Below are 25,582 nucleotides of genomic sequence, written 5' to 3' on the forward strand. Positions count from 1 at the left end.
TTTGGCCACAGCTGAGGATCTGAAGCGATAACATTACAGTATAAGTGATTGCTCACCAATAATCACATGCAGCCACCTCCAAGGTGAAACACAGCAGCCATTTAGTTCCAGAAAAAATTGTACATATTCTCAAGGAATAAGAGAAGTATAATGTTTCCTGTGTGTCTTAAGCTCCATACTGATGGCAATTTGTGGAGACTTTCCTCTGGCTGACTTGTTCATGCCTATCTTTTGGAGCCCAAGGCTTGTCCCTGTTGCTGCCATGAAATCCCAAGTGTCCATAAAGTGAAATGCCAAGCAGCTGTGTATTTACTGCAAGTGATCTCTGCCAATATTTAGACTTACTTGGCTTGGTAGGAAGAAATTCCGGAGGAAGCCAGTGGCCAGCATCCAAGCCCCCCGAGTACAGGCACGTCTGCAGTCTTCTGGCAACTCCCCAAGAGCCGGTGAAGGGACCACGAACCATGTCATGGGGGAATGTTTTCACACACGTTCGCCAGCCACTGAGAGGTGGAGCAATTCTTGTGGAGTGAATGGTTCTGCTGCTTCAGGTGGCCTCTGAGTGTGCAGCATCTATAGTGTAGACAGGCTTAAACCTTGTCTGCACTAGCCCTGCTGTTGAATGAAAGAGAAATGGGAGAAACCATAGGAGCCGCGGGGGTAAGCACAAGCAGGCCTAATAAGCAGAAAGCTGACCCCCAGCCCACCTTTTTTCGTGGTGCTTGCTATCTGCAAGTTGCTGCTGAAGCCCTGTCAGCATGAACAGGGCTCGCAAAGACACATTGACACATCCCTTCCAGGTTTCATTTTCCTCCTTGATCAAATATTGGATGAGTGCAAAATTAAACTTGTAAATTACAGCCTTTTCTTTCCCTTTCTATATTTTTCGGTGATGGCTTCATTATTATGCACATCTGTTATGCACATACCTTAGATGGCTCAGTTTTTGAGGAGGGAGAATTAGCTAGAAATAATTGTTTGGGCCAAGAACACCCAGTGTTTAAATTTCTCTGCTGTAGTCTTTTCATTATTAATTAAGAGTAACCTTGGCAGTATCTAATTTAAAAATTTGATGGAGCTACTATGACAGAATCTGCTTCAAGTATTTTATCTGATTTTTTTTTTTGATTTGTGCATTTAAAAAAGTCAGCTTGGATACGGACTGCTGCTTATTCATAGCTGACTGAACACAAAAGACACCACATGAGGTGGATTCAGAAAAAAAATCTTATATGCAAACCATGAGGTTTGATCATATTAAATGCCACTGGACTAGCCAGTGAAGAGAAGCTGTCAATACTCTCTGCTGCCTGGAAGATGTTTGGGGCAGGGAGCATCTTTCTGCTCTATGCTGGTACAGCCTCATACAATCCCTGTCTTTGACTGGCGGTTCTACATGCTACAGCAATACAAATAACATTTGCTGTTAGCCCCTTCCAGCATTGTGATGACTCACATTGTTGCTTCTCTTGGGTGGGGGAAAAATGGACAGTAACTGACAGTTACTAATTAAAATCAAACTACCAATTTTAATCAGCCAAAAGACGTGACCTCTTCTATAAGTCCTTCCAAGGGCGCACAATTTGTGGCTCTCTGCAATCAGCCGTACGTGGGAACATCTCTGTATCTCTTGGGATCAGCATAATGAGGCAGAGAGGTTGCTGCCACCATTCTCAAGATTGGCCAGTGTGTCTGGGAACGGCCCAGGAACCTGAGTGCTCAACTTGACACATATTGGGCATATCTACACATTCATTAATGCACAGTAGTGACTGTGTATTAAGTTTAGTACTTGCTTAATGAAGTACTAAGTAAATGCGCACTAACTAGAGTTACTGTTCAGTAGAACTGGTGATCACCTTTTTAGTGATGCTACTGCACAGTAGCTTAGTAATACTGCGTGGTGCTGTATTACCACTATCCATGCTGTGATGTGCTACTGTGCAGTGTTATTAGGCTACTGCACATTAAGTGTCTTGTGTAGATGTGCCCAGTGGTATGTCTGCATGGCAGAAGGCAGTGCTACCTGAGTTAGTTGTGAAGGAGCTAGCTTGGGTACTGGAAACAGTGGTCATATTCATGCAAAGCTTCAGCTGGGTTAATACTTCCGATTTCTCAAGAATGCTCAAAATAGAAACAATTATGAATTAGAACATCTTCCTCCAAAGCACGAGATCTTCAAATTAGTCAATCTCAGGATATTTTTATTTGCCTCATAGGCTTTGGGTTCCCCATATTCAGCTGTTGCAGTTTTTCTGTAACCACAAAGATAAGACACTTCCTTTATTTTATTTTAAGCAAAGACAAATGTATCAATTAGTGTGGCAGGTACCTTTGATGCCTGCCACTTTGAGAGGTTTGAGCAGCCTGTGGAGCAGTTGGCAGGTTGGGTGTGGCCTAACGAGGTGGTCACATGACTGCAAGAGGGCTCCTGCATTGGAGGATGGGGTTGGGCAGCCTCTATATAAACCCAGGCCCTCGGAGCTGAGCTGGCAGTTGCTGCAGGAGTAACATTGCCAGCTGGAGCTGCTGTTCCCACAACACCTGGAGGTCAGGGTAGGGACTATGGAGATGGAGGAGGGTCCTGGTCCTGGGACGTCGTAGCAAAACCCCCAGTTTTTCTTTTCTTTTAAAATGCATTCCCTCCCCTTCCCCAACCATTTCTAACTTTTTTCTCACCCTCTCTATTCCATAGAGATAAGTATAAGTGAGCTAAGACATAAGATAAGCTTCAGCATTTTATTTTAGTAGCACGTTGTATTTGTTTTGTTTTTTTCCCTTCTTTATATTGTATAATTATTGGGTTTATATTGATTTTTTTTTTACTGTTCTATATTACTGTTTTATTGGTACTATATGATTTAGGCCTACATATGTAAGTCAGCATAAGTCATGTCAAGTTTCCATTTTGTTTGTCAAGCATCCATCTTGTCTCCATGCCCTGTTGTGTAACCTATGACACACCTACCCTCCTACCTAACTTGGTTCCTGAATGAATGAGGATGAATGAGTGTGCTTGAGAGACAATGGCAGAAGGTCTAAAAGTAGCTCCGTCTGAATGACTGATCCATTAACACCAATACCGGGATCAACGACCCAGCCCTTGGAACCACCCTCAGCATTCAAGAAACAAAAGATGAGGCAACCCACCATTGTGCCAAGACTGCACATGCTCAGTAAGAACACCTGGAGCCCTCTGGAACACGACTGGCATTGCCGGGACAGGCCCTCCCTATAGGAGATCAGAGGTAGTCTGCCCCATAAAAGGGGTAGTGAAGACTGACTCCTTGGGAAGCCCTCCCTATCTGGACCAGCACCATGCCACACCACCTATCCACCCAGAGGCCCTGCTGGTGACCCCCCTTTGGTCAACACCTACTGGACAAGGACTCCTTTCCAGCCTGGATAGGTAGCTATCACCCCCTATCCCCTCTTCAACCAAGGACTTGGACTCTTCTTCTCTTCCCCACCTGGACTCCAACTCTTCCCCTGAGTCTCTTTCTCCTACTGCCATTGTGAGTGCTTGTGTTTTGTCTATTTAATAAAACTGTTATTTGAACCCCTGAGTTGGGTTTTGCTTTACTACGGTTCAGCCCTGCTCCAATTCCTGCTCCTCACCCCTCTAACTTCTGTTTCATTTCTTTCTCTCCTGCTTCTGGCTCACCACCACCTCCAACACCTGTCCTGAGCTCCTCTCTGCTTTTAAAACCCTGTTTTTTTGCCACTGTCTTATCCCCACTGCCTTTTCTCCAGATCCCTGCCACTGTTATTGCCTCTTCCCCTGAGCTCCCACATTTCTGTCTCAGTTTCTCTCCTGCCTGTCTCCTTCTTGCCACCACTTATCTTTCCATCCCCCCCACCCCCAATATCTCAGCTGTCTGCCTCAGTTTCCAGCCCCAAGCTCCCAAGTTTCTGCCTCTCTTTCCTGGCTGTTTCCTCCTTGCCAATGGGCTTTTCCCCTTGTAGCAGTGACCTCACATAAGCCTGGGGCCACTTGATCTTAAGTAAACCCAAGCCTCAGTTCCTCAGCCAGCTTCTCTCTAGTCCATTGGTTCTAATCCCAGTTCTGGCAACTTTTACTCCCTACACTTTAACTCTCTCTCTCACATTCACCTTCCCCCAAGTATCTCAGGTACCCCAAGCACACACATACATACTGTACCATCCAAGTTAGGAACTTACCTGTGTGTATGAGTGGGTGTGATGTATGTGTATATATATATATTAATGTCACTGTGTGCATGATATACAAATTAGTGATTTGTGTATGTGTACTGAGTGTATGGGTCTGGACAATTGATTTTTGTCTAATTTTGGGGTGTATGTGCTTGAATTGGTGATAGGTATGCATGTGCCTAGGCTGGTTTGGATGTGTATGTGCCTGAGTTGGACGGTGTGTGTGTGTATATGCACCTAATTGATTTGTGTGTTTTGTATATGTGCAATTGTCACACTCTCCTGTCTAACAGCACACTATTGAGATCCTGAGAGTTGGCCTGACCCTACAGGACAACAACGTGACCTAAAACTAAACCCTGCTGGTGCTGGATGGTGTGGTGGGGCTGCCTGTGGCAGGATGGTCTCCAGGAATTACCACACCAGTGTCTCCCCAGTGAAAGGTGAGATTTGGGAGTGCTGGAAAGCCTCAGCCCCCATGACCTGGTGGGTTACCCCATACAGGGGACAGGCAAGGGGTTCAGGCATGTAATCAGGCCTGAGACCCAAGGGGTGTAAGGCCCAAGAGCCCTGGTGAGGTGTGTAAAAGTGGGCTGTGTAGAGTATGTCTGTATGCAGGGGCCCAAAGGACTGTGCATATGCCAGCCTAAGTAGAAAGGGAGCTGTGTTGGGAGGGGCCTGAGAAGGTGGACCTGTATGGGACTGTGAGGGTGAGTGGTTCAGTACCTACCCAAAGTAACCTCACTGGTCCATGCTGGGGCCAGAACCAGACTGGTAGAAAGGCCAGAGAGCCCACTGCAAGGGATGGCTAGAGGCTAGGAGTTCTGACTTGCCTAGAGGCAAAGCCAGGGCCAGTGAGGCCATGAGGGAAAAAGGGCTTGGGGAGTTCTGCCGTCCAGAATGAGGGTAAAGCAGACTGCCTGAGGAAGAGGGATCCGGGTGGGGTTTGAACATCAGGCAGACATAGAGTGAGGCCCATTGTGAGGCCTGAGCCATACAGTGAAGACATCTGCAAGGCATGGGACACAGTGTAGGGATGGTGTGGAGCTCTGTATTATGCCCTTAGCATTGGGCAGTGAATGAGCAGCCTCCCGCCTTGTGAATAACTATTTATCAGTTGGATCAAAGGTCAGGCAGGTGGGTGGATGGCCCTAGACAGGTGAGTGGGCCAATGATTAGACCGGCCACAAGACACACTTAGTCATCTGAATCCAGGAGCTGGGTCTTTAAGGAAAAAACACCAGATAGCATGAGACTTACAATAATAATTCAAGAGCTGGTAATACTGAATGAGCTTATCACCTGTCAGCCACGCTGGAAAACAGGTTAAAAACAAGAAGCCATTTCTCTTGGGAAAATATATTTGATACACAGACACACATCTGCATCTGAATCAAGCTTCCCTGAGGAAAAACACCATATACACAGACCTTTTTGACAGAAATACATCACCTCTATATGTTACCACCTCCATTATAAAGCGCTCCAACTTCAACCAACCTCTACTTACTCTTCTTTATTTTCTCCCTTGCTATCTGCCCTTCCCTTTCCTTCCTTCTATTCTGTCTCTCCTGTCTTAGTCCTTCTTCTCTTCCCTTCTCCATTTGATCTCCCTCTGTCCCTACCCTCCATTCACACTGTATGACCGGACCCTTTTGTACCTCTCAGCCTTCTTGGGAGTGGAGTATTGTGGCCGCATGTACATTCATGCACAGAACAGATTACTCATGGCTACAGCTGAAAGGGAACATTGTGTTTGTGTGTCTGTCACTTGGGGAGGGGGGAAGGAATATGTCTACACTCCTCTCATGTCGTAGAGCACATCCAGATGAGCGCAGACATGCAGTATATTGCACTGTAGACCCATTTGTGTTGCCACACATTGCACATGAAGGCATTTCTATGCTGTTACTTTGCAGCGTGGGTTTTTTTTTTTATCTTGGGACCATAGACGGTAGAAGGCCGGGGCTAATGGGGTTCAGCCCACCAAAAGAAGGGGTAGCAGTGGTAGTGCAGAGGGCTGCAGGGCAGCTCAGGCACAGGCTCTGGGTGGCTGCAGTGTGGGGAGGAGAAGAGTGTGTGCAGACACAGACATGAAGCCACAGCCAGCAGCATCCTGGCTGTGTGTAGAGCGCTGCCCACCACAGCAGGTAAGCTGCTGTGGGGGGACAGATAGAGGCCCCCACAGTGAGTGAGGGGGTGGGGCAGAGACAGGGGCAAGGGCTGTGGTGAATAGCACCCTAGGGCTAGGGTGGGTCATGGGATGCTCAGAACCCAGGCAACTTGTTCAAGCTTGTGCTCCACTTTTCGCCTGCTCTCCTCTACTCTTGGAACTCCATGAATAGGTCTGAGACCTCCGATTTTAGGTCATCCTGGACCACATCTGACCATAACCTACCCCACCAAGTCCTACATCAGAACTAGGTCAGGATGAAACCCATTTCTGAAGACCTAGAGAGCTGAAACAAAGAAGCTCATGCACCTGCTGCAGGGATCCCATAGGATTTTTCTTCCTCCAGCTGATCCACAGCATCTACCATATAAACAAGTGTAGGGAGGGGGGTAGGGGACAAAGAAGGAGGAGTTTTCACTCCTGTGCCTCTTGCATCATGTGGTTTTGTTTTTTTTTTGCTGTTTTCCACTGTAGACAATGCCTCATCTCCCTGAAGGGATGGGTCTCCCCCTGCCCAGAACCTGGGCCTAGAGAGCAGACAAACTCCTTTCTTAACCATTCCTAGCCCTGACTGCTTCTTCCAAGCTCTGAGGCTTGGGCCATTTTCCTGGCTTATGATGCAGTACAGCCCCATTGTGAAGTGCATCCAGTTTCCTGTTATTCAATGCAGGTGAACTCACAAAGCCTATGACCCTCCTCCTTGCAAATGGTTTCTGCTCTGAGTGTGTTTTCAATAGGCCTTGATCTCCTATCCTTGTAAGCATAGCTAGTCATGGCTGCACAGATCCCTACATTTTGGGGCTCCCACTCTGTCAGCTCTTACAACCTCCACTTTTTACTGTGATTCCCAAACCCTTTCTAACCTCCCCACAAAATTGTGCACTTTGCTACCATCCTCTGCTTCGCTATATCAGAGCACAGCCCACCCAGCCACTGACTGCTGGATTTCTCCAGCCCCTTGTGAATGATGGGAAGGGTAGAATAGAATCAGGAGCCAAAATGTGCAGGCAGGGCATGGAGTGGGGGCCTGAGTTGGTCATGGTCCTGTGGCAAGTGAGTGCCAGAGGTGAAGTGAAAATTGGGCTCCCAGCCTACGTCCTCCATAGTGGGTGTGTCTACACATACAATAAACTGGGAGCAGTTTAACCTTGAGTAAACTAGATTTAATCTTGTGGGGAACCTCCCCCCCCCACCCAAAACTTAGAGCCTTGTGTACAGGCAATCAAATGCTGGGGCCCTGAAGGGTGGACAGCTTGCAGGGCTGACACTGCAGCCAGGGGACAGTCCTGTGCACAAGTCTCAGTATGCTCTCCAGGCTTCCTTAGTCTGCCTGGCAACAAATGATAGCAGATGATACCAGTGCAGAGGGCAGCCGTGACTGGCTAACCCAAACTACCCATGGTCAGCCTGTGCTTTTAGCACGTACAGACATTCACTCTCCCAGGAGAAACTCTCCCAGAATTGATTTAACCCTGGTTGTGCCCAGGTTATTTTTCACCTGGAATGACCATTTTTACTCTGGGAGAAAAAGCCCAGAGTAAAAGGGTGTTTTGGGATGCGGTGCTGGGTGCTTAAATTAGCGAGCTGCACTAATTAAATTAGTGCACTTGCTAATTAGCGAATCTTCTGTGTCAAGTGTATCGGTGTCCCCACACTAAAAATGGCAGTGAGGTGCTTTGAACTAAAGCTCATTGAATGTGTTTTAGTTTCAAGTGCCTCACTGCCACTTTTCCAGCATGAAGATGCTGATATACGAGATGCAGAAGGCTGCCAAAGTGTGTTGATTTCTGTGCTTCGGCAGACTTGATTAATCAAGTCTGCTCCCACATACTGGATTTCCAGTGCGTCAGAGAAGGCTCCCCACACATTTGTAGGAGCCCTAAATATTGTACACTTGTGGTTTCTCATGGGAGAGCAGTGATTCTCCCAGGAGAAACTGAATGTCTGCACAAGGCCTTAAATGGCAATTAAGTTGAATTAACCACAATTGTTCCATGGCCCAGTCACAGGGACATCATGTGGGGCAATGGGTTTGTCCCTCTAAGTCTGGGGTTTGCTGCCAGACAAAGTGCTCACATCCGAATCAACCTGGTTGTATGCTTTTAGGCTAATTTTGCTTTTAGCCACAGCTTGAATAGAATCTTACCTGAATTAGCCCAATTGTCTCCGGGGCAAAAGGTGTCATGTCATAGGATTCTTCATAGGTCCTCACCCGCACAATGGCTGAAAGGGACGTCAGGGTTATGGTTGATCACAGGATGAACACAAGCCACCACTATGACCCTGTAGTCGACAAGGCTAATAGCATACTGGGATGCATTAGCTCAGGGGTGGGCAAAATGTGGGCTGGGGGCCGGAGGCGGCCAGCCAGGTCATTCTATCCGGCCCGCGGGGCATCTAAAAAATTTAGAAAATTAATATTTATCTGCCCTGGCTGCCTGTCATGCAGCTCTCGATGGCTTGCCAAAACTCAGTGAGCGGCCCTCTGCCCAAAATAATTGCCTGCCCCTGAATTAGCTGACGTGTTCTGAGCAGGGCTAAGTAAGTGATCCTTCCTCTCTACTCGGTGCTGGTGAGACCCCAGCTGGCGTACTGTGTCCAGTTCTGGGCACTGCACTTCAAAAAAAGATGTGGAGAATCTCGAAAGGGTCCAAAGAAGGGCCACAAGAATGATTAAGGGCCTGGAGGAAGAGATCTGGGAGTGTTTAGCCTGGGGAAGAGAAGACCGAGGGGGACTTGGTGGACGTCTATAAGTATGTAAGTGGTGAATACCAGAAACTGTTCACTAGGGCACCCCAGAGGAGGACAAAGAGCAACGGCCATAAACTGTTGGAGGCTGGTTTCAGGTTGGAAATGAAGAACTTCTTTACTGTAAGGGTGACCACAATCTGGAATAGATGTCCCAAGAAGGTGGTGCAGTGCCCAACCGTGAAAGTCTTCAAGAGGAGACTGCACAGACACCTTGCTGGGATCATCTGATCTCCGCAGTATCCCTGCCCAGAGCAGGGGGCTGGACTTGATGATCTTTCCAGGTCCAGCCCTTAATTTCTGTGGTTCTATGCAGGGGGTCAATTGCTCGTGCCTCTGTAGGATCCCAGTATAAAAGGCAGGAGAAAACCTGCATCTGGGTTTAGCCGCAGGCTGCTGCAAAGGCTGTAGGCTGGGAGGTGGAGGGCACAGGGTGGCCCTGCCTGCACCTTGGTAGCCACCTCTCTCAGAGCATGAAGGCTGAGGAGGAGATCCAGCACAGGAGCTGGTGTGCAAGTGCCTCCTTTGAGAAACTGCTCTGGCATGTCTTTATTTCCCGCCAGCCGATGTCACCAGCACGGCGGGGGACCCCCCAGCCCCATTCGCGGGACCGACCCCGCGCCACGCCCGACCCGCTGCCTCCCAACGCTGCTCTACCCCGGCTCACCTCAGGGAATGGGTGTGGCCGTTGGCCGCCCACTGGGGCAGCCTCACCGCAGCGCCCCCCGGGGGTGGGGAAGGGCACGGGGACCCCTGAGGGCCCGGCGGTGAGGTGCAGGCCGGAGCCGCCCCCGCAGCGCTCCCCCTTCCCCCGGCCAGGCCGCGCCGCGCCGGGCATCCCGCAGGAGGCGGCGCAGCCAATCCGGGCCGGGCGGCGCGGCCTCGGGGGCGCCATGAGATCACTCCCCACAAAGGCAGCGCCGCCCGCTCCCGTCCCGCTCCCGCTCCCGCTGCCTCTGCTCTGCTCTCCCCTCCCCGGCCGGGCCGGGCCGGGCCCGCGCAGCTGCCCAGAGCGGGGCGCGAGCGGGAGCGGCCGAGCCCGCGGGTGAGTTGTTGGCGCGGCCTTTGTGCGCGCGGCGCGGGCGGGTGGGGCAGCTCGGAGCCGGCAGCGGCGGCGGCCACGTGTGCGGGGCGGGCGGGAGCGGGTCCCGGTGCCAAGGGCGCCCCGCCTCGGCGGGACTAGGAAGGGCTCCCAAACCACTTAGGTGGGGCTACTTGCTGGGGGGGCTCCTAAGCCACTTAGGCAGGGCCACCTGGTGGAGGGGGCTTCTAAGCCACTTAAGTGGGGGGCGGGGCTCTTAAACAACTTGGGGATCCTAAGCCACTTAAGTGGGGGGTGGCCAGGTTGTAGCCGTATTGGGAAGGCTTCTAGCCACTTAGGGGGTGCTCCTAAATCACTGCAGTGATTGCAAAGCAGAAAGCTCTGCAGGCCGGGGTTGGGCGTTTGTATTCCTTGACTGTTTGTGTGCGCCCCCTGACCCCTAACGCACCAGCTGCAGAGTGTGCGCCTGCAGGGCGTGCGGGGCCAATCCAACAGTTGATTAACTTCACTGTTTGGGCTGAGATTTGACTCTCCCCGGAGCATGGCTGACTGGGGAGGGAAGAGGATCCCACCGATTTCTTCGTCGAGACAGCAGAGAAGTGTTCAGAGTCCTGCAGTTCCCAAACGCTTCTGAGCGCAGGGTCTTGGGCCAGTCCGGGCTGGGTGGCTGCTGGCCATGGCTGTGGTGTTGCCGTGCTGGAAGGCGCGGGCCCTTGGCCCATGCCCAGAGTGGGCGGATGGCCAGCCTGAGGGAGGTTCCTGAGGTGCTGGCAGGAGAGGAGGCACTGCCAGGGCGTTCCTGTCCAGGGCTGGCAGTACAACGCAGGCTGATGTGGGCTCTTCTCAAGATCGGGTCCTCAACTCATATTGGTCTGTTGTGCTCAGCCCCATTCAGTTTCTGCCCTTACAGAGCTGCCGGGCTCCTCCAGTTTTTGTACCTCCCAACACTATTCTGTCTGGTCGGAGAGATTTTCCTGGGCTCCTGCTCCTAGAGCATGAAGTCAGCTGCAGGCTCAGTTTCCTAGGACAGGGTTGCTGGTGGCTGCTGTGAAAGGGCTCAGTTGCATTGGGGCATCTTTCATACCAAACTGGCTAGGAGCCGTGGCTGCCTGGGAAACTCTGCTGCTGGGAGGGGCAGTCTCTGGCTTTTGTTCAGGATGCAGCTCAGCGCGGTAGGCACCAGGCTAGTCCCCTGTTGGGTTCCTGGAAGCTGGCACCTCTCGAGTGCAGTGCATGTGATCATGATTCTGGGAAACACTGACTGTGCTGCTGCCTGAGAAGCAGAGCTTGTAAGGCTGCCGATACATGGCACTGGTTGAGGACCATTGTTCTGGGCACAGGCCGGGTTGGATGTCTTGGAAGATGGAAAATGGACCCCAGAAAAACCCATGTATTCTGAGACAGAACAAAAATTCTTGCCTAGGGTTCCCGTGGGTTAAGATTATTCATCAGCATGTTTGCTGGCCTCAGCATTTTGGGAGGATGGATGGGGAGTGGAAATGTTCCAACCATTTCCTTTGTGTCTGGAGTGACACACAGAGCCCAGGGGATTGAGTCAGATTAAATAACAGCTGAATTTTTATCTAGAATTTAGGCTGAATGTGATATTAAAAAATGTTAACTTCAAAGTTACGTTTCTGTTTCAGGGTCCTACCTGTTCATTACAGATAACCACAAAGTGTACACTACGCTGTGTTGCTTTTCAGCTGTAAAGTAGCCTCTGTTACCATGAGTACTACCCAGTCTAGTTTAGGTATCTCATGATTGCACTCTAGATATCTCCCAAGACTCCTGTTAGTGAATAAGATCAGAGGGGAAAACAGTTGAAGTTAGTGGTACTCAGCCTCCAGCCCAGGGTCTAAATCTGGTCCATGGGGCCATGTCATCTAGCCCATGGGGTTCCCCACAGGTCTGGAAGCTTGCTAGTGGGGTAGGAGTAGCATTAATTAACCTGGCTCTGGAAGCCACAGCAATTAATGCTGCCAAACTTCCAGACCTGTAGGAAGCCCCATGGGCTACAGGTGGGGCTGGACCAGCATGCGGAGTTGCTCCAGCCAGATCCAGCATATGGGAATGGGCTGGTATGTGGGTCTGCTCCACAGCTGGATCCAGTGTGTGGGTCTGCTCCACAGCTGGATCTAGTGGTGCCAGCTCCATGCTGGATCTGGCCTGCGAACTGACCCTGCCTGTGGGATCTGGTCTGTGGGCCAGCCCCAAACCTCTCATCCAGCCTGTGGGGTACCACCGTCCAGTTCCAAAGGGCAGAATGGCACAGCATGATGAGTGGTGATGGTCTCGGGGTCACCCAGGGACTTGGGAATCATTTGCAAGACAACAAAATCCCCTTATCACATCTGCCAAGATGGGTATTGCTGAATAGGATAGCTTTAAAAAAATCTAGTTTCTGATACTTTGCCAACTAAAAAGATCAAAGTGGACAGTGGCCATTTAAATGGCTTTTCTCTATTCCTGCCAGTAGTTCTGAGATGTGAAGGGGAAGTATAGAAAGGGCTCTGGAGAAGCTGTTCTGCATGCATTTCTGGCTCCATTGGAACAGTTTTCTATAAAAGGGACAAAGATTGGGTAGGGGATCTCTGAGCCACCAGAGGTTTGTTTGTCACTTGGCCAGAATTGGTGCCTGTTTCCGGCAGGAAAACTAGAGGGAATATAATTTCCTGCATCTTGTTGCCTTGTGCCACAGCAGGAGGAAATAAGAATGTGAGGGAGGGAGATAGAGCCGGAGGTTGATCCTGGAGGGAGCCAGCTGCTTACCAAGGTCATACTTTGGGAAGGAAGGAGGCCAAGCCGGATGCAAAAGGAAGCCAGCATCTCAGCATGGCTGTTTGTGAAACATGTGCGGGCTGTGCATTGACTGGGGGCTTTGGTAGTCCACAGCACCCCATGGACACTTAACTAATGAATCGTGCCCTGTCCTTAATGTGCAGACCCTTAAATAACGAAGCACTTTGGTTTCTTTTGATTGCTTTGGCGGTTTGTGTGTTTTCAGAGCCGACTGACCACAGAGAGCATTCTCCAAGGCCCATCCAGCACGTGAATCTTGCAGGCGTAGCCCCATGGGCCCGACTTTCCCCTCCTCTCCTCCTCCCACACTCTGTAGACAAGATCAGTGAGGGCATTATTTACCCGGCCAGGATTTCGGGCCCAAAAATCAATCCCTGCCTGTGGTTTTGGCAAGAGGCAGCCAGCTGACACCATCATTTTTTTTTTTCTCCCCCACCTCAATGAGTTTCAAACACAGATGCTTCATTCAGAGCCAAGATGCACAGAAGGGCTGATAGTTGTTTGGAATAACAGTGCAGGAGAGTGCTTCACCAGTGTATTAAACACTGGCATGTCTCTGGTGACTGAAACAATGAAGAGAGAATGGAGCCTCTTCCATTGGGACGTGGGGGAAGGATCGAAGAGGTCAGGTGCTAAGGGCCTAGGGGAGAAGACGTTGGGCTCCAAGCATCAGGTGTGATAGAACTTGACTCTCCAGATATACACGATCAGCTCAGACTTTCCAAGGCTGGAAGCTTTCAGCTGAGACAAAAACCCTCAGCGGGGATTAGGTTGAATTATTAGTGGCCTCTGGCGTGCTGGATAGGCACAGGGGCTGTTTCTTCCAGTTGGAAACAGCCTTCTTAAGTATGTCGCAGCATGGCAGCTACACCAGGTTCAGAAGAGTGCAGTGTGCCTCAGGGTCTTGGTCTCTTCCCTCCCTTCTCAGGGACTCAGCACCCAGAGACAGAAGAAAACACACCCTGCCTTTTCAGTCATGCTGTAGCTCTTCCCTGTACATGGTCTCTGGGCATCCGTGTTCAGGCTGGGTGCTACCTGGCCTTCAGGAGCTCAAGGTCCTTTCAATAAAAAAGTTTTGCTCTTGTGTCCTTAGCCAAAATCTGTCTACTGTCCTCTCAATATGCTGTGGTACCTCAATTCTCCATCTGTAAAATGGCAATAATCTTCCTTCTCAACCTTTGTGGCCAAGGATGTTGTGAAGAGAAATGCGAATTAAAGACTATGAGGTGCTCAGATATTGTGATGATGGGTGATGACTAGGTTCCCAAAATGCTGGGAAAAGGGTAGGGGAGGATTCATCAAAGGACAGGAGTGAAATCTCAGGCAAGGAGGAGAGGTGTCACAAAGATGTTAACTTAAATCCTTTTTTAAATGCCATATTTAATTTATTTAGCTCAAGTGGCACATTGCACAGTCGGACAAGGATATACCACAGTGCACTTCAAGACAGACACGGGCAAATTGAAAATATTCCACTAAGGAGCAATGGAAATGATTAGAGGTCTAGAAAACTTGACATATGAAGAATATCGGAAGGACTGGGATTATACATTTGGGGAAGAAGAGACTGAAGGGGCTTTGGTAACAGTCTTCAAATACAAAAAGGTTTGTTAGAAAGAGGATGGTGACTGACTGTTTTCTGTGTCTGCTGGGGAAGGGGCTAGACATAATAGATGTAAAATGCACCAAGGATCTTTTGAATGTATTTTAACAACTACATCCTGTCCCTGCTGTGGCTGGAAATTAGCATTGCCCTAGTTCCCCTGCTGAGCAGGTTAGAAGAACACTTTCTGAGGATGGTTTAGACATGAGTGATCCTGCCTTGAGTAGGCAGTTGGGCTAGATGACTCCTGACATCACTTCCAGCCTTCCCCCCCCGCCCATGATTTTTATACAACAAGCCTATTGTCAATAAAATGGTTATTCCCAGGCCTTAGACTCTGAGCAGAAGGATAATTTGCTGTAGTCTATCCCTCCCAGCAGCAAGAAACAAGCCTGATATCCCAATTCTCTATTGAAGAGATGTCTGCTTTATATATACTTGCCTCTCCCGGCATTCCCTGCCCTCCCAGCCTGCATGCAGCTAAAATCAAAAAGAGACTCTGTTGGACCCGTATCCTTTTTCAGGGAGACAGCCTACTTCGCTACAGTTTAGAGGCAAGCTCTTTCCTGCCAACATTTCTTTTGCTGTTCAGTGGAGGGTTTGTGTTGGAAATGAAAATAGAAAATTCTCTCCAAGAATTGGATCTTTTAGATAATGACAGAGGAACAATCCAATCTAGAACAAATGCTGAGCTTTCATCTGACAGACTTGATTTACTGATAACCCCAGCTTTTGGAGACAAGTGAATATGAGAGAATCTCAGCATTCATGTATTTCTTTAATAAATAGCTTCATGGTTGTGGAAAAGAGCTTGAACATGTGAACCAAGCATACATACCTCAAAGCAGGGGTGAGCAAGTATTTTGGCTGGTGGGCCATTTAATGAGTGTTGGTGAGCTGTCAAGGGCCACACACATGAAATCTTCAGAAGATATCATTTTAACAAATTATAGATAAAAAACAAATCATATACTAAAAATCAAACAACTGCTAAAACATTTCATTACAAAAAATAATTTTTGCCTTTATTTTTTTTTGAGTAGTGTATATAGAGGCAATTGCACAATAGCTCAAAATAAAGTCTTACTCTTGTATATTGTGTGTAGGGAGGGTGGGGGGGGCACCTGCAAGTAGCTGCTCATTGCACTGGGTGGTTGAGTGGGTGGAAAGTGGCTGGAGCTGGAGCCCTGCGTGCTTTGGCAGGACCTGCCTGGCTGCAGCTTCCCCTGCCACCTGGCTGGGCATCCAGGCATGCATCCCTATGGCTTCCCTCTGCTACCTGCTTCCTGGAGCAGCACAGGAGGAGGAGGAGCTGTTGGAGGCAGGAGGAGATGAGCAGTACCAGGTGGTCATGGGTGCAACCTGCCAGGGCTGGGGTGGTGGCCGTTGACAGGTACAGGTGGGAGTGTGGCATGAGCCTGCAGGCCATATTTTTCCCACCCCTGCCTTAAAGGCTCAAAATCCAAGACACAAAGAAATCAAATTCCATATTGATTATTTTCTTAAGCTTCGTGATTTTTTTGGACAATTAGGGCTGTCTCCTTATGTCCCCTGCAAAAAAAGGGCTCACATTCCTGAACCATAAATAATTAGCAGATTACAGATTACCTGGTGGCTGCAGTCTGCTTCCTAGTGGCCAAATGTCTGCTTCACGAGCCACCACGACAGCAAGTGCTGGCTGTTCCCTTGTTCATAGTCTTAGCAGAGATGCCAGTGACTGCAATGGCATTGGGCAATGAACTCCCCTGTTAGCCTAACTTTGGTCTTTTTAGATGTATATTGGAGAAGCTTGCTGTACTCTATTGGTGACCAGAGGCCTTCGGTTTCCAGAGTTGTTGCTGCCAACAACAAATGCATGAACCACTCAGGATTTCATCCATGTAAAATAAAATATAGCAAAGCAGCAGTTCCCAAACTCTGATGGATTGTGCACCACCAATTTAAAATGATACAACCTTAAGTACCACTAGCAAATTTTTGTCATATAAAGTAATTATAATAAATCTGTTAACGCCTACCACTGACAGGTTGTCTGCGTGCATACTAGTGGTGGCACACATACCACAGATTGGGAGCCGCTGTAGTAAAGGAAACAGTTGTTTCCTTACTCCCTGTATCGGCAGGAGTGGTTGGACAAGGTGCACTTTCCCAGAAAGAACGTCTTTGGGGGATGAGAGCCAACCCTAGAGGCACTCACCTGCAGGGAACAGAACATGGTTGGTGGTTGCTCTTGCTATCTCCAGTCGAGTGGTGCCACCAGTTCTGCAGGTCACCTCCCGTCACTTCTGCCTCCAGTCAGGTGACTAGAATTTACTGTAGTTTCATCATGTTCTAATGCAATGCCACAATGTCACGGTTTTCCTCCAGAGTTGCAATGAAGCACTCTTTTCTGTAGAGGGCACCTGCAACTTGATTGCCTATGAACATACTACATGCATTGGCAGGGTGAGGGGAAGCAGAATCTTCAGTGCCAAGACCCCAGGCCTCTGCTGTCCTTCAGGACTTCCTAGGTTGGTCCACTGTCAGCTATGGCAGTAGTTCTCAACCTTTTTTGTACCAGGACCCATTTGTAAACATCTATGGTCAGTCCCAAACCAATGCCCCTCACTCCCGACCCACTGCCCCCCGCCACCAGCCCCCAATGTGTGTGGCATGGGTGTGTGGGGTATGGGGGCCCCCAAGCATCCCCTCGCAGGTTGGACCTCTGCCAGCCTGCAAGGGAAAAGCCGCTGTTTCCCACATTTTTCTACTTTCCATTTGTAAAGTTTGTTTGCGACCCTTTCATATATTCTTGTGACTCACTTTTGGGTCATGACCCAAGGGCTGAGAAACCCTGAGCTATGGCATCTGTTTCCCTACTGCCATCATTTATTGCAATATAACATTGCAGGTGGAATGTAAATTCCCGTGGACCTCTTACAATGTAGGGAAAACTTGTTTATGGGGAGTGTGTGGCGCACTAGGTTTCTGCATGTAGTTATAGCTCTTACTTGCGGCTGGTTCAGCGACACTTGCCGGTTAGTCGCAGCTTATGGAGTTCTTTGATCATCTGAGGGGGCAGAGGCTGGTAATTCACATTCCTCAGGGTATACGTTGGATGCCAGCAGGCTGTCTCCATGGGATGGGTGTCTTTAAACATAGTGTTACACCCATTAAACATGGTGTGTTACTTTCACAGAGGGTGGAGTCCTCTCCGGAAAGGAAGATAGATGCCCTGCTCCTCTATGAAAATCTGAATTTGTGCTGTGTTCTGGTGAGCAGTGCATGGAAATTAGTGATTTATGTTGTTGCATGTGGCTTACGTTTAATAATTGCCACATGCTCTGTAAAAAGCACGTTTACTGAGATTTTAAATTGTTTGCACATGTTTTGCAAAGCGACTTATTGGTCAACTTATGGGGGGCAGATTTCAATAGCCCTACTGATGTTGTATAAATTCTTGCTCATCAAAAAAGCTGTATAAAAATGGGATTTGCTCAGTTAATACAACTGAGCAAGGTTGACACCCAGAGGCTGCAGTTGCAGCTGATCTTGAGGAAGCCCCATCTAACCCAGTTCAGAGGTCCTAGATATCTGGATCACCATGGTAGGACCGACAGTTTGGAGAATTGTCCCTAAGTACAGATGAATGGAGGAAAGGAATTTCTGACCACTCGCACCCCATGGGACTGGGAAAAACTGGACTCTTTGTTCTAGGTCTTGCACTCTGGAAGGATTCCTTATGCCATCTCTGCACTTGCCCCATTTGCTTTCATCAGTCAACTAGCATCAGCTAACCCTAGTTTGGGCTGAGGCTCAGTCGGCTGGCTCCCAGTTGGACACTGGGAAAGCAAAGTCTGAGGTGAAGGAGAATGAGTCATAGAGTTTGGAGGTCACCCATCAGCTCACCGATTTATTGAGCAGAAAGGACAACAGTATACAGCCTGACAAAACCTGATGAGAGGGAACTCTTCGGGTGGTTCAGCCATTTTGTCCTTCAGATGAGCAGGATAAGTTCTTGAGCTAAGTTATCAGAGCTGTGTTGGAGGGTGAGGAGGCAACGTGGTGGTGTTGGGCAAATTGGAGGATGTGACCAGTGCCAAAGCTTTGCGTTTCTCTGTTTACTGCTGTGTCTGTATCTACAAGACCGGTGGTTCTGTATTGTCTATCTAATGCTTTTGAAAAATGTTATGAGGGCTCTGGAAAGATGAAGAGCCCAGCCAGATAGGCAGCAAAGCACCGGAGAATCTGACAGAGCTCCTATTGCTAAAGCATAGGGCAAAAACTCACTTCTGTTGGAGAGGATGGACATTTTTCTTCAGCACTGGTGAAAGATGCCAGCTGGCATCTGAAGTCCTCCCTTTATCCGCAGAGCAGGTACAGCATCAGTGCTGACTTTCACGCGTGCTTCCCAGCCTTTCAGTCGGCCAAGAATTGGTGAAGGGAACTACTCTTTCATACTGTTAGCTTGTGGCACTCGTTGCCAAGAGCCTAGAGGCAGCAGCACTTGAAAAAAGGCTTGGGCATTTCTCATCATGACAAATCTAAAATAATGCTGGCAGGAAAGCAAAGGGCTTGCTAAATCTTGCTTTGGGGGATGAGAAGGTCATTCTGTGGCTACCCACAGGTTTCTTCCCCTGCAGCAGCTACTTTTGGACTGGGCAGACCAGAGTCTCACTCACTGTAACAGCTCCGGTGTTCCTGCAGCCTGGAGGGACGGCATCTAGGTGAGAACAAGGGAATTTCATCCTGATGCCTATTCAGTTTTTAGGTCTTTCTGAAACTGATTTCCAGGTTGGACTGTGATGCTTTTTTCCCAGCAGTTGAGACCCACCAAATCATTCATTATCTTTCTACACTAAGTTGGTGATCTAGAGGGACAAGATTTCCTTTCCTAGCACACAACTTCCGTGTCTTTGATCTGTCTTCAGAAGACATGGCTGGGATTGGAGGTAGACTAGGACTCATTCCATGGGTGACTGGTGCCTCCCAAGTCTGGGGGGGGCTCCCCCAGTGGCCAGCCAGCAACCGGGGGGGTGGGGCCCCCCAGCAGCCAGCCAGCAACTGGGAGGGAGTTGTCCTCCAGCAGGCAGTCACCAAGTGCGCCTGTGGCATGCCACCAACATGGCCAGTTTAAGGGGGGGCACTAGCACTCTCCGTGCCCCCCTACCAGCTGAAGCACTCGCTGTCACTCTCGGGGGGTCATGTCCTCCCCGGCCCCTCCTACATGTCACCTATGACTCATTCTCTGGGTATTTAAATTGATTCCAGCTTTGATGTGCCTGGTTCTCCCCTCCAAGATCTTGTGGCTTCATACCCAACACTGTCCCAAGTGGCCACTGTTTCTGTATGCCCCATTGGAAACCTGGCACCCACTTTTGAGAAAGCATTGAGCACCCACTGCTGCCTACAGGGATCGTTCTCTTCCGCGGAGTGCAGTAGAGAGCCAGGAAACTCCGTAAGCCTGGTTTTATAGAGAATTCCCAAATAACCACCTCTGCAGATGGGAGGGCTTGGAAGCTGCAGAGCCAAAGGGATGTAGCCTCCTAAGGTAGAGGGGAATCCTGCTTCAATGGCTGCTCTGCCCTTCCCTGTTCCTCTGGCACCATGGAGAAATGCTGCTATCCATAGTGCTGCCATCCACAGGATTGATCCTCTGTGGTAGCAATCAATGGGCCTAGCTGGATTCATAGATTGTAAGGATAGGGGGACCACTGTGGTCATCTAGGCTAACCTCTGCTATAATACTTGCTATAGAGTCTCCTTGAATTATTCCTTGTTTTGTCCAGTGCCTTATATTTTGGAGGACCATCCAATCCTACATCTAAAATCACTTCAATTGGCATTAATTCCTACTTAGTCACATGCAAGGGAGTTAGAAATTGTATTCTGGGCAGTGACTGACTCCTACCATTTTGCTTTGCTCCAAAGGGGAGAAACTGAGGCAGAGAGCAGAACAATGATTTGTCCAAAGCAGTGGAAGAACTGAGGCTAGAGCCAGGTTTCCTGATTCCCAGCCTGATGTTTGAGCCACCAGCCATGCTGCTATCCCTGTGGGGTCATTCCAGTTCCCACAGATTTCACAGACATTAGGGCTGGAAGGGACCTTGGAAGATCATCAAGTCCAGGGGCAGGAAGTCAGCTGGGGTCATAGGATCCCAGCAAGATAAGCATCCAAATTTCTCTTGAAGGCGGGCAATGTAGACGCTTGAACCACCTCTTATGGCTGGTTATTCCAGACCTTGGGGGCTCGGACAGTAAAGAAGTTCTTCCTTATGTCCAGCCTGAAATGGTCTTGCAGTAGTTTATAACTGTTTGACCTTGTCATCCTTTGGGGCACACAGCCAAAGCGAATGCCTCTATCGGTGAAAGTTCTTGCTAAATGGAACAGTTTCAAGTGCAAATCCACCTAGAAGTAACTCACATTTTCCTAGTCTCGAGGCAAGCAGGGGCTGAGTGTGATGAGGGGTGCCCCATCACCCTCTCTCACTTGCTGCTTGCCTCCTGGACTGGTGGAGAGGGAGGAGTTGGCTCCTTTGTGGCCAGATTTAGAAAAAAATTGTTCTCATCCAGTGTCAGGGAAGTGGTGAAAAACCCTACCACCAACCTATTCCTGGCCAGCCTTGTGCTCCAAAGAAAGAAAGGGAAGGGGGAGGAGAGAGTCTGTGTCATCTCTGCTCTTCTCCCACTGACTGCAAATGCTTATGCAGCAATTCTAATGTAACCCGGGCAGTACTCCAAGAGGTACCCCCTCTCCAACTGAAGGGATCAAAGCAGGTGCACAAGCGCTGTGGGAGGTGTAGGAACTCTCCTCCGCCTATAGAGCAGAGCCAGACCACCAATGGGGACTTAACCATATACCTTTTAACAGTGGGAACATAACAGGCATAAATCAGAGGGGATAGTGGACACTACAATGCCCCAAGGGGGCAGGATTCAACAAAGGTTAGACACTTACAATCGCTGACAGAAAACAGGGTTAACAAAATATAAAACACAAACAGCAGAACAAACAATATGGGTTGGTAAAATATAAAAAAGGTGCAAAATGATGAGGAAATATAGGGCCTTGGTACCTGGAGGGGGAGAAAACACAGTGGTCCCTTAACACTGCAAGAAGACTTACTTCTTGTTATCTCATTCACCCCAAGTCACCTCAGCTGGGACTTGAACCCAGATCCCCCACATTGTAGGGAGGAACACTGCCACCACTGGTGGCGTTAGTCCAGCCTGCTGGGGTCCTGACCTTCCCGGAATCCAGCCTCATGTGGAGCTGCCTGGCCTCTGATTGGAGGAGCTGGAAGCAGAGCTGGGAACCCCTTAGGTCGCTGCTCAGATCCTTCCTGGCGTGGGGGAGCCTTTCTTGGCTGCAGCCTTTCCTTGGGGATCCTGGAGCCCAGTGGGGAGCCTCTCCACACGCTGCGCTGCTGAGGGTCCCACTGCTGCCTGCAGGTCCTGCTCTTTCAGGCTTTTCCGGGGCACTGCTCCTGCCCTCCTGGCTCAGCTCTTGCCAGCTCTGTGAAGCTCCTTCCTTGCTATCCCTCACTGGTTTCTTCCCTGAGCCAGCCCACGCTGCCCTTTTTATCCCCCTCCAGGTGACCCAAGAGGCCAATTGGGACACTGGGGGGGGTGGGGGGAGTGTCTGGGGACTGATTGGTGCGGAAAGGGAATCCCAAGTCCTCCAATCATCTTTTACCCTTTCAAAACCCCTGGGCTAGGTCACTGCCAGCTAGCCCATCACAGCAAGATAGGACAGTTGTGGCTTGTGAGGCAATGTGATGCAGTGGGTAGGATGGTGGGAACGGTGTCTCAGGAGCATGATTCCTCTACCCTACTGCCTGGGCACTGAGAGTAGTGTGATTCCCTCCCCTATCACACAGGCACAGACTCCCCAGGTCCCCATGGGCTGCACTGCCCTACCCTCCAGCCGGGGCAAGAAGCAGTCTGTAGGTGGGAGGGGGAGCCCAGAGACTCCTGCAGCAGCAGCCATGGGAGATACAGCCCGTAAGCCTCCAGTTGGACCTTGGACAAGTCCCTCCATCTTTGCCATGTCTCAGTTTCCCCCATAGTAAAATGGGCGTGAGGATACTTTGTAGGGCACTTGAGATGGCAAGCACTTTCGGAGGGCTGTGGAGCAGCATTGCTTTGCTTTCCATCTCTGAGCAAGCCCACAGGAGATTTAAAAATAAATGTAGAAAATCATGGTGTGCAGGTTGCTGTGTGAAATGGCAGTGTGGGTGGGAGGGTCACTCTGCTGCTACCTGGGGGTAGTAGCAGGGAATCGCTGCAGATTGGCAGTGCAAAGCGGGGGAGGCTTGGAGCTGAACTTCCAGCATGGAAAGAGAATTTGCAGCCTCGTATTTAATGCAAGCCTGTGCTGGGGCATTCCCTGAGTAGGAGCTGAAGTCCTGTAGCATCACTGTGGTGCCTGCAGTGCATTGGGTCAGTGCTGCAGAATATCCTTGTAAAGCTGTGTGACTTGGGACCAGCCCCTTCCCCTTGCTGCGCTTCTTAGACTTTGCTTACCCTGTGCATGTAGACTGTGCACTCTGTGGCAAGGACTTTGTCTCCTTACAGGCCTCTGTGCATGCAGGAGACTCATCACCCTCTGCAGAGACTGGGAGTTTTTTTGCCATCATCTCGTGCATGCTGCTGTGCTCAAACTGCAGCTATTTGTGCCTTTTTTCCCCTGCTGTTCATTGTTTTAGTCCCTTATGTGTTGTCTGCCAACTTGGCCACTATATGAACAGCACCTGGAGCAATGGGACTGTGATCTGACACTAGCGCTGCCAGGTGCTTCCATAATGCTGTGATGCTGGAAGGTATTAATGACTGCTATTGAAGGTGGCTTTGATCTACAGTCAATCATGGACATTATTGTAATAGATGCACCCTGGATCCAGGCTAAATGAAAGGAGCAAGTAAGATCCATTTGGAAGTGAAACAGCTGGAAGCAATGGGGGGCTACCACCCAAAGCAATGGATAGTGGGAAGTCCTGAGTTTGGAAAGAGTAAGTTGCCTTCCATGAGCCTGATTGCAGACAGAAGGTCTGAGACACGGGTTGGCTGTAGCTGTTGTGTGAGCCAGGAAAGAGCAACTGGAGAGCAAAGAGAAGAGCCAATGGAAAGCCAGATAAACAGTTATGAGCAAGGCCTTAAACGTGAGCAGAGACAAAAGTCCTTGGGATGCAAGACTGGCTGGAAAGGCAGGTTCAGAAATTGTGAAGCAAGGAAACTGCCTGCTGTTGGTTGTTCTTACCAAGTTCAGAGAGTCAGGACTTTGTGCCCATTCTCTGGAAGTAATTAGGATTGCACCAAGGAATATACCTAAGTCACGTTGTCTGTTCCTCCTCCTAATGGAAATGAGGCCTCGAGGCCCCAAATACTGGCCAGCCAAATACTGAGAAAAGAGTACAACCAAAACCAAAAAGCCCCTTGATCTGATGCCAGTGTTGTCCTTGGCTGGGCAAAGGATGGACTCTCCTTGTTTGCTATGAGTTATAGTGAATGGTGGGGAGGGAGCTCTGTTGGATTAGGTTCAAGGTGGACCCTCCACATGGAGCTGGGGTGCAGGGTTTTAGGTGAGCTGCCAAGTCTAGGTACTGTGGCAACCAAGGCTGTACTGCAGCCCAGCCCATCTCAGTCTCCTCGTGCCTGTGGGCTATGCATACCTGGCATTGCTTTGCAGCAGGCTGCTTCCTTGTCCTGGGGGTGACTGACTGTGGTTAGCAGCAGACTCCTTTGTTTGATGGCTGGGTGAGTGCGGGCATGAGTGGGCCCAGAGAACATGTGCTGGCTGACTGCAGGCAGAAAACAGAGTGATTAAACCAGCAGGATGGTAGGGGAAAGAGCAAAGCCTTGGGGCAGGAAAGAGGAACTGCCGTGAATTGAAAACATAGCACATTAATATTAAATATAAATACGTGTATTTATAAATAGCCAACTCCTAGGGTGGCAAAAATAGGGATGAAGCCATAGGGGCTGTAATTAGACTGCTGGAAGGGAAATGTCAGTGCACAGCATGTGGTGGCATGCGCAGTGCTTGGTTCTGGCTGCCTGCAAACCTCTTTGCAAATAGTTACTGCTCCTGGGCTGTGGGGAAAAGGCAGTGGTTCCTGGATAGAGGGGGCTGAGCAGAGAGACCCAGGGCTTTGCAGGGACTTGGTAAGGGAGAGAGGCCAACTTGGGTGCAACGTAGGTGCGCTTGTTCACAGTGTGCTGTGCTCCAGCTGGTAGAGCAGTGGTTTTTGACAAGGATGACACTAGGTTCTTTGAAGGGTGCTGCAGGAAATGTAGGAAGATAAGCAGATAAGAGCAGGCTCAGGCTCTCCTGCCTAGTTGTTCTCCTTCTTCCCCTCGCCCCAGTGCCTGGCACCTCTGCAAGGAGGTAAGCACTGTAATAAATAAAGTAGTTCTTGAAATGGAGTGCCGCTTAATTCACAAATGTTATGGGGGGTTGCTTTGAATCTAAGGAGGGGTGCCTCATGTCTAAAAAGGTTGAGAACCACTGCTGTAGACAGCCCTCTCTAGGATATTGGGGCACTTGTTGAACAACGTGAAAAGCCCTCCATTGCAGGAATTCATCCTTTCTATCCCTTCTGCCTAGATCAAACCAGGCACTAACTGTTCCAAAACCAGCAAAGCTGAAAAATTCATTCCAGTAGCTCAGTGATAGTCAGGGGACGTGTGAACAGCCAATGGCAAGCAAAGAGCACCAGCTACGTTCAGAGTATCACTGCATTAGCTGGTAACGGTACTAGTTTGTAATCTTATGTGGACATGCAAATCTCACTGAATCGGGATACTGCCCTCAAATGCTTTGTATATTGCAGCAGCCAAGCTGTCAATCCCAGCCACTTGGCTGTTCCTGGAGCCGAGACATTTATTTGGTGTCTATCACACATATTACTGTGGACACGGTCTCATCCAGACCAAGCTGTGCGCCAGAAAGAGGATTTTATGCTGTGTAAGACCTGTAGGGTTAAAACAGTCATACTATAACGAGGGAAAGCAAAACAGCACAATTAATGTTCACCTGCTCCATCTCCTTGCTCTTCTT

The 25,582-nt window shown here is 49.5% G+C and overlaps 1 protein-coding gene across 2 annotated transcripts in view; it reads left to right on the forward strand.

Moving 5' to 3' along the window:
• Positions 1-9,887: 9,887 nt before the first annotated feature.
• CD276 (CD276 molecule) overlaps positions 9,888-25,582 on the forward strand; it is a 55,389-nt gene continuing 39,694 nt past the window's right edge. The window contains exon 1 of one of the 2 annotated variants that reach the window (XM_019533301.1): positions 9,888-10,142. Coding sequence is in view for 1 of the 2 variants with exons in the window: in XM_019533300.1 (XP_019388845.1) it covers positions 11,297-11,311 (15 nt within the window). In the remaining variant the exon portion in view is untranslated. Of the gene's footprint in view, positions 10,143-11,281; positions 11,312-25,582 lie in introns of those variants that run through there. The other variant, XM_019533300.1, reaches the window with a different exon arrangement.

This window comes from Crocodylus porosus, unplaced genomic scaffold (genome assembly GCF_001723895.1).
Source record: "Crocodylus porosus isolate Cpor-Errol unplaced genomic scaffold, CroPor_comp1, whole genome shotgun sequence".
Classification (NCBI taxonomy): domain Eukaryota; kingdom Metazoa; phylum Chordata; order Crocodylia; family Crocodylidae; genus Crocodylus; species Crocodylus porosus.